This window comes from Neocloeon triangulifer, unplaced genomic scaffold (genome assembly GCF_031216515.1).
Source record: "Neocloeon triangulifer isolate White Clay Creek 2 clone unplaced genomic scaffold, ASM3121651v1 ptg000004l, whole genome shotgun sequence".
In the NCBI taxonomy this organism is placed as follows: Eukaryota; Metazoa; Arthropoda; class Insecta; order Ephemeroptera; family Baetidae; genus Neocloeon; species Neocloeon triangulifer.
This window is the reverse complement of record NW_026775547.1, coordinates 2,744,558-2,758,542: the sequence shown is the minus strand read 5'-3', so window position 1 is coordinate 2,758,542 and position 13,985 is coordinate 2,744,558. Positions and strand designations below refer to the sequence as shown.

Below are 13,985 nucleotides of genomic sequence, written 5' to 3'. Positions count from 1 at the left end.
ATGTTTATGAGGATTGCAGGATCTTGACCAAAACGCCGCGCGGCAAAATTTGAAACTTGTTTGACAACTTGGCGCTTTGTTGTTTTGTACAAAGAGCTGGATGTGTATTCTCTAAAATCCGCAGTAAAAAGCGGTTAAATGGTGTTTAATACATTAGATAAGTGAGGAGAAGACTTTATAAATGGCTGAGCTAAAGCAAGATCTTCAGGAGTATCTCCTTTCTAAGGAGTCCTCGTCGTCTTCACTAAAAATTGAAATGCCTTCTCTTCCTGACGTTCTGACTAAACCTTCGTCGTGGTTTTCGAAAGGCACCTCCTCGTCCTCTTTAGCTGCAGAGCAGAGTTCCACATCTTCTTGCTTTCCATCGATGGTAAAGATTTTTACTCGATTTTAATTTTTAATATCCATCTTTAAATTTTACAGTCCCGACTGCAGCGGATAATTGGATTTGCTTGCTGTTTGGGGATGGGATTGTTTTGCTTTGGATTGTCCTTGCTCTACTTGCCAGTTCTTGTGCTGAAAGCGAGGAAATTTGCTTTGCTTTTTACCATGGGCAGCGTCTTCAGCATGGCCAGGTAACTGAAAATACATTAATTTTATACAAATCTAATATTTTATGAATCTTTTGAATAAAATTGATGATGTGTCATTTAATTATTTTCTAGCTTTTCCTTTTTGTGGGGATTGACTGCCCACTGGCATCACTTGACTTCTAGAGAGAGACTGCCTTTTTCAGCTTGCTACTTGGCCTCCCTCATAGCTACAATATACTTCTCAATGATGGTCCAAAGCACTCCGTTGACGTGCTTGTGCGCTGTTCTTCAAGTGATTGCGCTTGTTTGGTTCCTCTTGTCCTATGTTCCCAGTGGTCACACAGGCCTTCAATTCCTTTTTCGACTTTGCACAAGTTCCATTGGACGGACACTTCCAGTTTAATTTTTAAGCTAATACGATTATAAATTCACTTAGTGATTGTTTCAAAATATTTAATTGGAAAATTATTTAACATTATTTACCAATGAGTTAAACAATTGTATATTTTAAATATCAGATGTGTTTATATTTATTGAGATTGTAAAATGGAAAAAATATAATTTAGTTGATGAGTATACGAATTTTTTACAGACATTTTCTTGGTAATATTAAATTATGTGCTTGATTAACGGAATTTAGCATCTCTCAAAAATTCGGTATAAGTCTTCAGTTCTTGCCACTTGAAGCAAATGGTGCTTTTCTAGGATACTCTTCGGTGGCATAAATTCTGTCCTCATTGCTCTCATAACTACACTCTCCATCACTGTATTAAATTCTATAGTTCCGTGCTCATCTTGTTCCTGAAATCGCAATACAAATTAGATCTTGAAAAGTTGAAAAATATTTTAAATTACCTTAACACTGACTGTCTCTAAACCAAGCTCTGGATGTGCGTATAATGAAGCAATTTCTCGGCAAACGCTTTGGAAACATTGTCGCTCCTCGTCCCACTCAACGTCAGTGGCAAGTCTTACAATCAGCATGGGCAGCTCTCCAAAGTTGGGCACATAGTTGTCCAGCAACAAGGGGAATGCCAACATTTTCCCCTCGGCGTCAATAACAATGCCAAAGTATTCTTCGAGCATGGCCCGCTTTTGTGTTAAGAAGGCTGAAATTGCCGAGGCAAGTTCCTCTTTTGGCCCGTGACTCTCTTCCCATCCACATTCCTCCAAATTGAGAGCTTCCAGAGCTGCCGATTGCAGATCCAAGGGGGTTTTGAATCTCAGCTGACCAATTTTGGCAAATTGATTGATGAGCAACTGATAAAAAAATTCCGAACAAACTTCTTGCACTTGAAACATACACAATTTGGTCTGGTGCTGAATAAAAACAACCGCCTTTTGCCAATCTCCTCCAACATAAGTGTGTGTGCTGAAGATGTCCTGAAATAATGAAATTATTAAATGCATACAATCTTATTAAAAATTATTACTTGTAAATCAGGGCTGCACAACTCATCAATCTCTTTCCTCAGCTCCTTGATGCTGTCGAGATCACAGCTGCTCCGTTTAGGGCCTGACGAATTTTTTGATGTTGGCTTTTTTGCCTGTTCCTGGTCAATGACAAGCGCCTGCACGGGTTTACTAGGTTCGACCAGCACCCCCTGGCTCTTGGACTTGTGGTTGGCGTTCAACTTCTCTTTCAGCTCCTGTCCAACCCTCTCGATGATGGCCCGTTCGTTGAGGAATTCTACACTTTCTTTGGTTGGATGGACATTGACGTCTACAAACCGCTGGGGCATTTCAAGACTTAGGTACACAAAGGGGTATGATTTTGACGGCAGATGCTCCATATAAACCAATTCCACCAATTTTTTTATGCTGGGACACTCAACTAGTCGGCCGTTGATAAAAATAATCAACTCCAAGCGCCCTCCTTTGTATCTGTCATAAAAATTCACATTTTTAAGCAGTTTGAAGACATAATATTAGTTTTACCTCCCACTGGTGGCATGGCCTGTTAACTTCAGTTTCAGATCGTTGTCCTCAGCATTTATTTCAAAAAGTTCTTTTGCGATGTCAGATCCGTAAATGAGCTGAATGTTGCTTTTAGCACTCGAGCTCACCGGAGTGCTGACTGCCGCCGTCGTCTCACCTTGCTTCTTCAGGCTGAATGCTGTTTGTGCATTTTGGATTGAGTATTTGCTCACAAGATCACAAATTCGGCTGAACTCTTCACTCGGCTTTAAAGCGTCTCTTCGTGTTTTCACATTGTAGAAAAGATCTTCAACCAAAATTTTAGTCCCCTGGTTTGCTGCGCAAGGCTTGGGTTGTCCTTGGATTTTCCCATCAACGTACGTTGCCCTGATTTAGAATAATTGAAATATAACCACATGTTAATTAAAAAAATATATTAATATACTTGAAGGCACATTTAGCATTAGCTGTCATTGTGGTGATCGTTACGTGAGCCACATGACTAATGCTGGCCAGAGCTTCTCCTCGAAAGCCATAAGTTCCCACTGTGGCCAGGTCCTCAAATTTCCGCAGCTTGCTTGTGGTAAACCTTTCGCACACAATGTCCATGTCCTTGAGCCGAATTCCAGTCCCATTGTCCAGAATTTGAAGACTCTTGATGCCGCCATCCTTGACCACAATCTGAATGCTTGTCGCCTTAGCATCCAAACTGCAAAAAAATAATTTATTAGGTTCTACAGATTATGAATAAAATAAAATTGTTTGAAAAAAAAATGCGATGCTAAATTCGAACCTGTTTTCCAACATCTCTTTCAATGCATTTGAAGGTCTTTGAATCACCTCCCCTGCCGCAATTCTGTTGATGACAATGTCATCTAGCTTTTTGATTATGCCTCCTTCGTTCATAATGATTCTGCACGTTAGAAAATTAAGGAAAACATTCTAAACGCAACATTAATCATCGACAATTTCACATGGCGCGCTTCATGTTTATGGTCATTTGGTGGGCGTGGTAAGTGGGCGAAGCCTCCCTTCTCCCTTCCGTTGTTCCCAGGTTGTTCCGTCCCGTCAACAAACTCGACAACACAAACAACACAGCGGCAAATCGTCGGCATTTTGCATTTAAACCGGAAAATTGGACAATTTTTTTTAGTTATACTTGAAAAAAGTTCAATTTGTGTTAAATAATCGTGAGAATAATCGCGTAAAAAGATTTTAATTCAGCTGCATTGCCTAAAAATTTCTTGACCACTTAACCAAAACCATTCGAAAATGACTCGTGGATCCAGGTTTGTTAAAACATTTATCTTGTATTTCCAAAATGAGATAATATGATACCCCTCGTATTTGTGAATATATAAATTTAATTTCCATGATGTTTTGCATTATGACCAAATTTCAATTAATAATCAACAGGCGCTCTAGGAGCAAAAGTGTCTCTCCGGAGAAGAAAAAATCAAAACGTTCTAGAAGTCGCAGCAAAGACCGGGAAAAGCCCTCTCGTAGTAATCGCCACCGCAGAAGTCGTTCCAGAGACAGAGAAGAAAGACACCGGCATGACAGAAAGTATGGATGCAAGCAATATTTTAATTCTTTTTTTGACTTACGAATTGCTTTTTGAATTTTCCAATTAGGGATGGCAAACGTGAGAGGTCATCTAGGTCCAAAAGATCAAGATCAAGAGATAGAAACAGATCCAGATCAAGAGGGAGGGATTATAGAGACAGGGACAGGGATAGAGAACCAAAGCCTGAGGCTAAAGAACCTGTTGTTGATCCTCTAGTTTCAAAGGTCATTATCTTTGCCAGTTCTCAAACTATGACGTATATTCAAATAATTAAATTTACTTTCAGGAAGAGGAACAAAAAAGACTTGATTTGGAGATGATGAAGAGAAGAGAGCGAATTGAAAAATGGAGAGCGGAAAGAAAAAAGAAGGAATTGGAAGATGCCAAGTCAGAAATTTCAAAATGTTTGTTAATATATTATTTGTTTCTATTGGTCACTTATTATTTTATTCAAACAAAAATAGCAAATTTGGTGTTGCCATCCAAAGCTTGGACACTTGAAGATGACAGTGATGAAGAGGAAGACAAGAACAAAGTAAAACAAGAAGGGGAAGAAGATGGTGAAGAGGCCGAGGCGGAGAAGAAAAATGGTGTCGCTGAAGTTCAACCTGAAGCAGAAGAAGTAAAAATGGAAGTAGCACCGGAAATAAAGGAAGAGGAGGAAGAGGACGATGTAGACCCTCTGGATGCATACATGATGACCGTCCAGGAGGAGGTGTGTAAAATAAACAAAGTAGGTAAAGTGCAGGACACTAAGGAGAAACAAAACTCAGCACAATCGGGCGTAGTCATCATGACAGGAACGGCTAAAAAGAAAGACAGCAGCAAGAGTAAGGGTGAGCTCATCGAGCAGAACCAGGATGGTTTAGAGGTAAAAAAATAGCTTATATTTTCAAAATACAAACTCTTAAATCTTCCTGATAGTATTCTTCAGAAGAAGAGTCTGAAAACCTGCAAGAGACTGCGGCTGGACTGGCAGTAAAGCAAAAGAAAGAGTTGGCCAAGGTAGACCACTCGAAAGAGACGTACAAGCCATTCAGGAAAAATTTTTACGTCGAAGTTCCTGAGATAAGTAAGATGACACAAGAAGAAGTAGATGCTTACAAGGAGGTAATAACTCTATCATAATAATTCTTCATTCATTCATTTCCTTCGATTTGCAAATAGGAACTGGAGGGAATTCGCGTCAAAGGCAAAGGATGTCCTAGGCCAATTAAAACTTGGGCTCAATGTGGTGTCAGTAAGAAGGTCCTTGATGTCCTCAAGAAGCAGAACTTCGAAAAGCCAACTCCGATCCAAACTCAAGCCATTCCTGCTGTCATGTCTGGAAGGGATTTGATTGGCATTGCCAAAACTGGCAGTGGAAAAACCATTGCATTTTTGCTACCTATGTTCCGGCATATTCTTGATCAACCTCCCTTGGAAGATAATGATGGTCCCATAGGTAGTTATCTTCACCTCTTTTTCTCTCTCCCTAACCAATTTATAAAATTTCCAGCAATAATTATGACGCCAACTAGGGAGTTGTGCATGCAGATCGGAAAGGACATAAAGAAATTCAGCAAGTATCTGGCACTGCGCGCTGTTTGTGTTTACGGTGGAACAGGTATTTCGGAGCAGATCGCCGAGTTGAAAAGAGGTGCAGAGGTCATTGTTTGCACGCCAGGAAGAATGATCGACATGCTGGCAGCTAACAATGGTAAATTCCTAAAGCTTTTTTAATTTGAAAAATATTGACTTGAAAAAAATTGTAGGACGCGTTACTAATTTGCGGCGTGTGACGTATATTGTGTTGGACGAGGCTGACCGCATGTTCGACATGGGATTTGAGCCGCAGGTGATGCGAATCATGGACAACGTCCGGCCTGACAGACAGACTGTCATGTTCAGTGCCACTTTCCCCAGGCAAATGGAAGCCTTGGCTCGGCGTATCCTCAACAAGCCTATTGAGGTGCAGGTTGGCGGTCGCAGTGTTGTTTGCAAGGAGGTCGAGCAAAACGTTGTGGTGCTGGAAGAGGAACAGAAATTCCTAAAACTTTTAGAACTGCTAGGACTGTACCAAAACAGGGGAAGCACCATTGTGTTCGTCGACAAGCAGGAGAATGCGGACATTTTGCTGAAGGACCTCATGAAGGCTGGTTACAACTGTATGTCTTTGCATGGAGGAATTGACCAGTTCGACAGAGACAGCACCATTGTGGACTTCAAATCGGGAAAAGTCAAACTGATGGTACGTCTCCCTTAAAAGTATAGTTTGAAATGTGAAACTAAACTTATTATTGAACTTAGATTGCTACCTCCGTTGCTGCCAGAGGTCTTGATGTGAAGCAGCTGATTCTTGTTGTCAACTACGACTGCCCAAACCACTATGAAGATTATGTTCACCGATGTGGACGTACTGGAAGAGCTGGCAAAACTGGCTTTGCCTACACCTTTATTACCCCGGAGCAAGAGCGATACTCTGGTGAAATCGTTAAAGCTTTTGAACAGTCTGGGGTAGCCGTTCCCGAGCCATTGCAGACTTTGTTTGACCGTTACAAAGCCAAAGCCGCAGCTGTAAGTTCAATTAGTCTATACTTAATATTCTTACATAGTTCTAAATAAAATAATTAGGAAGGCAAGAAGGTGCACAGTGGAGGAGGTTTTAGCGGGAAAGGCTTCAAATTCGATGACAATGAGGCGCAGGCAGTCAATGAAAGGAAGAAACTGCAAAAAGCTGCTCTTGGTATGACGAGATGTTTAATTTTATGAAGTGGAAAATATTTTGATCTTTTGTCTGTAGGTCTCCAAGATTCAGATGACGAAGATGTGCTTAATGATATTGATCAGCAAATAGAAACAATGTTGGCGCCGAAGAGAACCATTAAGGAAATCAAAGCACCGGTTTTAGGAGGCATTGCATGTAAGAATTTATTATTTTATGTGTAATCTGCCATCATCATTATTTTTTTTTTATCTTTCAGTAAACATAGCAAACCCCACAATGGCAGCCGTGGCTGCCAGTGCCGCAGCAACGGCTGACAAACTTGAATTGGCCAGAAGGTTAGCCTCGAGAATAAACATCGCCAAGAATTTGGGAGCGGAACATAAGGTCGCCTCTCAAATGACTGCCGAGGCTATAATGAAGGGAAGCAGTGGACTGCATCCTCTCATTACTGTAATGAAAATTTGGTTCTCGTGATCCATCAGTTCTAATTTTTTGTCTTCTTTAGGCTAAAACTGTGGCTGAGCAGTTGGCTGCCAAGCTGAACACTAAACTAAACTACCAACCGAAGGAAGATGAGGAGAAAATTGATGAATTTGGAGACCAAGAAATATTCCGCAAGTACGAGGAAGAGCTTGAAATCAATGATTTTCCTCAGCAGGCTAGATGGAGAGTCACTTCAAAGGTTTGTTTGATTATTGCAGAAACTCTTTAGATTTTACAAACTTCAATTAAATTTCAGGAAGCGTTGGCTCAGATCAGCGAGTACTCGGAAGCAGGTATCACAGTTCGAGGAACGTTTACACCACAAGGAAAACCGCCACCTGAAGGCGAAAGAAAGTTGTACCTGGCCATTGAGAGTACTAGCGAGTTGGCTGTCTCTAAAGCCAAAGCTGAGATCACTAGGCTTATAAAAGAAGAACTCATCAAACTGCAAAGCACATCTCACCAGCTCGTCAACAAGTCTCGCTACAAAGTTTTGTAAGAACTTCAATTTTGAAATCTTTAGAGGTAATTGCATTTTGATTTACAAGGAAACATTAAAGAGAATTGTAAATATTATTTCAGACACAATTTTTATTGAATATTCTTAACTTACAAAATGAATTTTTTAAATTCTAAATACACTATACCACTATAGAGTTATTTCAAAATTTACTTCTTTTTTGTTGCTTTAGTGGGCCCCTTTTTCTTTTTGAAAGGTCCCAGGCCCTTGCGTACCATTGTTCCTCTCCACCAAGCCTGTATTTTCGTTGCCATTGAATTCTCGTAACGCAACTTTTCCAAAGCCAGCTGCCTTTTGTAGCAAAAGTCTTTCCACTCCTTCAGTGCTTTCTTGTGATCCTTGTACTGGAAAAATCGTTGAAGTGTTTCAGTTTTTTTTTTTTACATAAAAAGGCCTTACAACTGCTGCCAAGTTCTTAAGCCTATCAAGATTTTCATCTCGTCTCTCCTGCGCCTGCTGCAACTCCTCATTCTTTTCCTTAATATCCAAATCGTATATTGCATCCCAATCGGCTTTCAAATTTTCTACTTTCTGAAGAAAGGGAAATGCTTTGATTTAGAATAATTTGATTTTAATAGAATAATTACTAGAATAGCTTTCTCCAGCGCTAGTTGTAATTCGGAATGCACTCGGAGCTCATTTGACGTATCCTCGTTGACTTTGTCCAGTTGGTCCTCGATTAGTTTTTCCTCTTTTTGAAGAGCCAGACAAACCTGCTCAACTCGCGCTTCTTCCCAGTTTGCCAAATACGCCAACTGCACCTTTGTGTCATTTTTTATCCTTGCCACTTTGTCCTGATAAAAGTTGCAGTTATAACTTTATTAAATATTTTATTTTGATATTATACTTGCAAAGTTGCCAATTTCTGCAAATTCAGGCTCAGTTCCTCTTGTGTTCGATGCTTGGAGCTGGCAAGTTCTCTTGTTAGTCCTGGCGCGGTCAGCCCGTACTCAGCCAGTTCTCTCAGCAATTTCCTCTCTTCTTTGTGTTCTTGCGTATATTGAATCACTTTGTCGTTCAGTACATTAAAAGTCCTGCTCTTTTTCAGCTCCAGCAAACTCCCTTTCAATATACTTTCTAATAGGGCTCTAAAATATTTAAATAAAAATATGTAAGATGTACGAAAATCCAAACTTTCCTTTCTTTTTGGAGTTTTAGCATATTTGGATTTTTCACTCGCAGGTGAGGCAATGGCTTTTTAGCAACTTCGCTCCCAAATCTTGAATTAAGATACATATATAAAGTCAATTGCTAAAGGGAACTTTTTTAAAAGTGACCTCTCTTCCAACGATTGATATTCTCGATCTTCCGCCGGCATTGGTGGAGTTGCTAGGGTGTTACCAATGATTTCAAGTTTGCTGATACAGTCTGTCATGATTGAAATTGCTAAGCGAGCTTCGATTTCGTCCAAAAGTGGATTCTCCTCCGGTTCCTCTGTTTCCATTGTGATGAGATGAGATAGTCAGGAGATTAACAGTAGGCAGCTTTGCAAAAAGCTGAGGATATTTTTAGCTTATTTTTTTTCTCTGCACCCTTTACACTGTCATGGTTGCCTAGGTGATGTTTGATAAAATATATTTGTTAACGCATTGTTCACTTTACAAGGCAAATGGGTGCTGTCGTTTAATTAATGCATGTTCGTGCAAATTATATTTTAAATATTTTAGAGTCAAAATCTTTAAAATCTGAAGTACTTGACTATTATAAAATTGGAATTGCTTGTCAATCTTATCAATTAGGTAATACGAAAATTAAAATTTTTTTTTTTTTTTTTGCTCATTAAATTACCAGTCTTCTATTTTTAACAAGTTTCTATTATGTTTTAATTTTGATATGATTTTTAATCAGCTCATAACGTATCAAATTAATTTAATTAATCACATGTAATTTAATAAAAGATCAATGTGACTACAGACAAATGATAATGCTAGTTATACATAATATAAATGGATTGAACGAAAATTTTGTTTATTGCAGTTAAGTAGGTAATTAACTGGTCAAATTTGCTGTCAAATTCACTGCAGTTGAACAAAGTCTCTCAAAGATCATTGTTGGGAAAGTCATCCAAGTCAGTGTGCACGTAAGAACTATCATTTTCACCATTATCCTCTAAAATCACTTTGAATTGGATTCCGAGGCTGTTTGTCACAAAATCAATGAACCGCTTGTCTTCATTGGAAAACTCTAACCCATACAAGATGAATTTAATTTTCTTCAGATATGGCGAGCGCAATATCAGTATCTGACAGATCTGGAATGAGAATATTTTAGTATTTTGCATTATTACATCTAACAAGTGCTTTACTTGGATATCGATAGCGATCAGTTCTTCCGAATTCACTTGAAACCAAACTTTTTGCAAGTCGCTTAGGCAGGTAGTATTTTCCTTCAAGGTCTGCAGAAGAAGTTTGGCTGAGGCTAAATGCGACACCTTTAAAGTGCGATCATAGTTTTCTGATCCCAGCACAAACATTTGATATATTTTGAGTAAAACTGGAACTCCCTCGTCAAAGGCCCCTTCAAAAGCACAATTGAACCCTTCAATTGCAAACCTATAGAGATCAATGATGGGATGGATAGAAAACAGTGATATTTTTTTTCTTAATTAGAAGCCATACTTTCTCCAATTCCTGAAATGCTTCAGAGTCACCTTTGAAAAACCGTTGCCTTCCGCCAACTGAGAATTAAGGCTGTTTCGGCGATCATCGTAGGGTACGCCCACTGAATTTGCAAATATTTTGAAAAAATGACTGCAAAATATTTCCAACAAATTTTTCTCTTTTATTTGCCCATTATAAGAGCTTTTTTGAAAATTTTTTCCGACTTTTCCGGAAAATGGCTGAGTTATAAAGGGGTTTGCTTTTCCGCTTGTATCTCATTAAGTATAAGTCCTACGTTAAAAACGAGCATATATTCTGAATGCTGATAAAATTTCCAATATTTTTTACATTAACAATTATTTTCTATGAAAGGGTTAAGTACCCTGAAATCAGGGTAAAAATACTTCAATGCCTGCCCCTGAAGGTATGCAACCGGAAAATTAAATCTGAGATAGCCAAATTTTGACGTCACTCATAGGCACAAACTTCCCCAAAGGAAATTAGTTTTGCATTTTCCATTTTTGAGAAAATCCAAAATTTCCCAAAAAGGGTCAAATAGGGTTGGAAAATGCGGGAAAGCCAAGAAAGTGTGGTCATATGGCACATTGGCCGATTCGTTATCACATCCTTAATACGTGTCTAAATTTTCAGAAAATTTCATCTGCCCAAAAAAAAGTTACAGCCGATTTTCAAAAATAGCCCTATCTCGGAAGCAGGAAAACTAACAAAACCGTTTTATATCCATCAGCCAAAATTTAAAAAGGCAAGAAACATATCGTTTTTATGGTCTCATTCGAAAGCTATAGTGGCTAACTTCACGTTGGTATGAAAAAATTTCGGTTTCTTCTGACAGATATTGAGATATACCGGTTATTGTGTAATAAAAACCGGTATGCAAGTTCTAATTTCACCAAAATTTGGACTTTTTGCGACGAAAAACATGTATATTGTATAAATTTAGGTTTGTGCATTAGTTTATGATGGAAAAATACGATATTTATAATAATACCACTCCTCAGTCCAAAATTATAAGCATTTTTCAAAAATATTTTACATACCGGTATTTAATTAACTATTCAGAAAACCGGCCTAAAATCACCGACGTTGTGTGGCGCGATAATAATATTTTCAGAAAAAATAAAAATATTTACAATTCTTCTGCGCCGCATTATCGTAGAAACACCCTTAAATGCACGGTAGTAGAGCTCTTCCAAGTTGGGACAGAGTTCGATCACTCTGAGCAGATCTATTTCACCTAGTGCCGCAAATAATTTTTAGTTAAAAGGGAGGGTTTAAAATTTTAGGAGTTATTTTGTGTGTTAGGAGTTGGCATTAAATTTTAGCTGGAGGAAACTTTTGGTTGCATACCATGATCGAGATCCAAGAAATCAACGTAATCTGAATCTATGAAATGAAGTTCTTCAAGGTGTGGTCCAAGTACTTCAAGGATAGGATAGATGTCTCTGAATGGGGTAACTGCTATTATGAGCTTTTTTGGGAAGTTAGGCATGGAAATCAATTTCTGAATTGTCCCTTCACTGAGATCTCCGTGAATTTCAAGCTCTTTGACAAGCAAGTTTTCTGGCCAGTCAAATTCAAAAGGTGAGCAGATGCTAAAATTAAAAAATAATAATAATTTCGCTGAGCATAGACGTTTATTTATTAATACTTACTTCAGACGAGGGGCGATCAGTTTTTTATTAGGATAAAACAAACCAAATGACTCGACAAAATCTTCCACATTGTTGAAGTTATCAAATGTGTCGTCAAACTGGAAGGTCTGCAAATTTGAGAGTTTCTCAAGACACTTCAAAATGAGATCCATATCAGGGCAATGTTCGTAGAAGATACTGCAACCGTAGTTGCATTTCATAATGCCAATGTCAAGGTGTTTCAGTTTTTTCATTTTAGAAAAGTACTTGACTGCCTTCGTAGAGAGAGTGTGTCGTGACAAAGAAACCTCCAATCCCCTGAAAAAGTTATTATTTAGTTAAATATTTGAGCCTCACAAGATAATTATAATTTACTCTAAATTTGGAATGTATTTTGAAATTCTTTGCAATTCCCTATCAGCGCACATGGTGCCCTTCATTCCAAAATATCTCAAGTTTTTCCATGCGAGTAGGTCTGCCTTTAGAAATTTTGCAATTTTAAGGAGAGGAACTACTCCTTGACAAAAGCGGCAGCAACATTTGACGATTTTGGTTATTTTAGGGCAGTTCTTGACCATGTGCTTGTAGTAAACTTGGTGAGGTGCTATAGATCCTCTCACATAAGGATTGAACTCTTGAGGATCAAATTCCGTCAGATTAGGGTTGAGCAGTAGAAGGACAAATTTCATCTCATCTTGCTTTGGAATTAGTATGTGTGTTGTCCATCTGTATTCTTTGATCAGACCAAGAAAATCCTTGATAATGGTGCCAGCTAAATAAATAAAATAATGTATTAAATAATAATTCAATAAATCTTCTAAATATGATTTAAAATTAGATTTAAAGTTAAGTTTTATACTTACGCAAAATTTCTAGAGGATTTCCATTTTGCTTCAGGAAAAGTTTGTAATTTGAGCATATGGCCTTGATTGCCAGCAATTTCAGGGTTTCGGGCTTGTCCACTGCATACCTTTTCCGCAGAATTTCTTGTGCAACACAGTCGCGCTCTTCCAAACTAAAAGTTAAGAGGAATTTAAAATAAAAATATTAACATTAGGACCCTTTCAATTCTTTACCTCATATTTTTAAAATCCACAGAGTCCATGATGTATGAAAAATACAAAAATAGTAATCCACGCACAAGTGTTATTGTTGTTGTTACGCCTTTTGCTTTTTTACGTTTCCATGAGAGACGAATTCCTCGATCACCGACTACCGATGCAGTGATAATGTGTTCAGTTGCTCCACGTTTTTCGAACGAGAAACACTAGACAAAAAAAGGCAATATATGTGTTATTATGTAATTATTGCAATAACAAAGATGATCATCCAACATAACCCAACACCATGCACAACGCAAGACATCAAGAACATTAAGAATGTGTTTTACTTTGCAGGCGCTTGCGCGTTTGCTGCGTCAGATCATGCGCGGAAAAAAAATACACCGCCGGCCAAAAATATCACCAAATTATAATTATAATTTATGCGTTTTATGGCTGATTTTTATTTCAAACTCATTTATTAGTCCATTTTCAATAATTCAAAAATTATAAGAGTTATTTGTATTTTTGCTGCACATTTTTAATTGATTTGACCGGATTTGACAGTAAAAAAACCTAAAATTAAATATTATATTTATTAATGATTCATTTTGGCGCTTTTTACGCTTACTTCATTTGCTTGTGGTTGTGTTGTATAGTGAATATACATTTTTTGCATTTCTGAAAACTAGGAAAATTTTTGAGAACTTAGAAGTCTCAAAATATATGCAAGTGACTGAAATTGGCTTTTTTTAGAATTTTTTTTTTAGAATAATGGTTTTTTTCATTAAATTCTCAACGCGTTGACAACTTTTGAAATATGTTATTTTACTTCTTCTTACAATTAGTTCAATTCATACAATTTTTCACTCAATATTACTAAAAATTATTGGCAAAAAACTGCAAAAAACTAAATATTCCTGAGGGAAAAAACATCTATAAATGTTCCCAAAATTACCTATTTTT

The 13,985-nt window shown here is 37.8% G+C and overlaps 5 protein-coding genes across 6 annotated transcripts; 2 read left to right on the top strand and 3 right to left on the bottom strand.

Moving 5' to 3' along the window:
• The first annotated feature begins 54 nt into the window (after positions 1-54).
• On the top strand, positions 55-1,109 carry LOC132193409 (uncharacterized). Its single transcript, XM_059614054.1, has 3 exons — positions 55-370; positions 424-575; positions 666-1,109. Exons 1-3 carry the CDS (start codon positions 182-184, stop codon positions 934-936), a joined length of 612 nt encoding a protein of 203 aa, XP_059470037.1. The 5' UTR covers positions 55-181; the 3' UTR covers positions 937-1,109.
• LOC132193408 (DNA mismatch repair protein Mlh1) lies at positions 1,029-3,472 on the bottom strand. The gene is made up of 6 exons (XM_059614053.1): positions 3,244-3,472; positions 2,896-3,159; positions 2,472-2,837; positions 1,967-2,417; positions 1,389-1,916; positions 1,029-1,334 (listed from the first exon to the last, which is right to left on the bottom strand). The coding sequence occupies exons 1-6, from the start codon at positions 3,354-3,356 to the stop codon at positions 1,170-1,172; spliced, it is 1,887 nt and encodes a 628-aa protein (XP_059470036.1). The 5' UTR covers positions 3,357-3,472; the 3' UTR covers positions 1,029-1,169.
• Positions 3,473-3,499: 27 nt separating this feature from the next.
• LOC132193407 (probable ATP-dependent RNA helicase DDX46) lies at positions 3,500-7,803 on the top strand. Its single transcript, XM_059614052.1, has 15 exons — positions 3,500-3,739; positions 3,867-4,016; positions 4,085-4,241; positions 4,304-4,421; positions 4,482-4,888; positions 4,942-5,127; positions 5,185-5,461; positions 5,516-5,716; positions 5,772-6,247; positions 6,307-6,573; positions 6,631-6,742; positions 6,800-6,919; positions 6,981-7,174; positions 7,230-7,406; positions 7,464-7,803. The coding sequence occupies exons 1-15, from the start codon at positions 3,723-3,725 to the stop codon at positions 7,704-7,706; spliced, it is 3,102 nt and encodes a 1,033-aa protein (XP_059470035.1). The 5' UTR covers positions 3,500-3,722; the 3' UTR covers positions 7,707-7,803.
• Positions 7,789-8,787, bottom strand: LOC132193676 (dynein regulatory complex protein 9; the record flags this gene model as incomplete). Its single annotated transcript, XM_059614499.1, has 4 exons — positions 7,789-8,071; positions 8,127-8,258; positions 8,315-8,521; positions 8,575-8,787. Coding segments are annotated over 4 exons (747 nt in total), but the record flags the coding sequence as incomplete, so codon positions are not given.
• Positions 8,788-9,646: 859 nt separating this feature from the next.
• LOC132193418 (uncharacterized) lies at positions 9,647-13,350 on the bottom strand. Of its 2 annotated transcripts, XM_059614070.1 has the most exons (9): positions 13,056-13,349; positions 12,843-12,994; positions 12,355-12,751; positions 12,001-12,297; positions 11,696-11,940; positions 11,517-11,582; positions 10,346-10,415; positions 10,033-10,279; positions 9,647-9,978 (listed from the first exon to the last, which is right to left on the bottom strand). In XM_059614070.1, the coding sequence occupies exons 1-9, from the start codon at positions 13,082-13,084 to the stop codon at positions 9,766-9,768; spliced, it is 1,716 nt and encodes a 571-aa protein (XP_059470053.1). In that variant the 5' UTR covers positions 13,085-13,349; the 3' UTR covers positions 9,647-9,765. The 2 variants fall into 2 exon arrangements, with proteins under 2 accessions (XP_059470053.1, XP_059470054.1); XM_059614071.1 differs by lacking the exon at positions 9,647-9,978 and having other exon boundaries at positions 10,142-10,279; positions 10,346-10,448; positions 11,479-11,582; positions 13,056-13,350.
• Between the last annotated feature and the right edge of the window lie 635 nt (positions 13,351-13,985).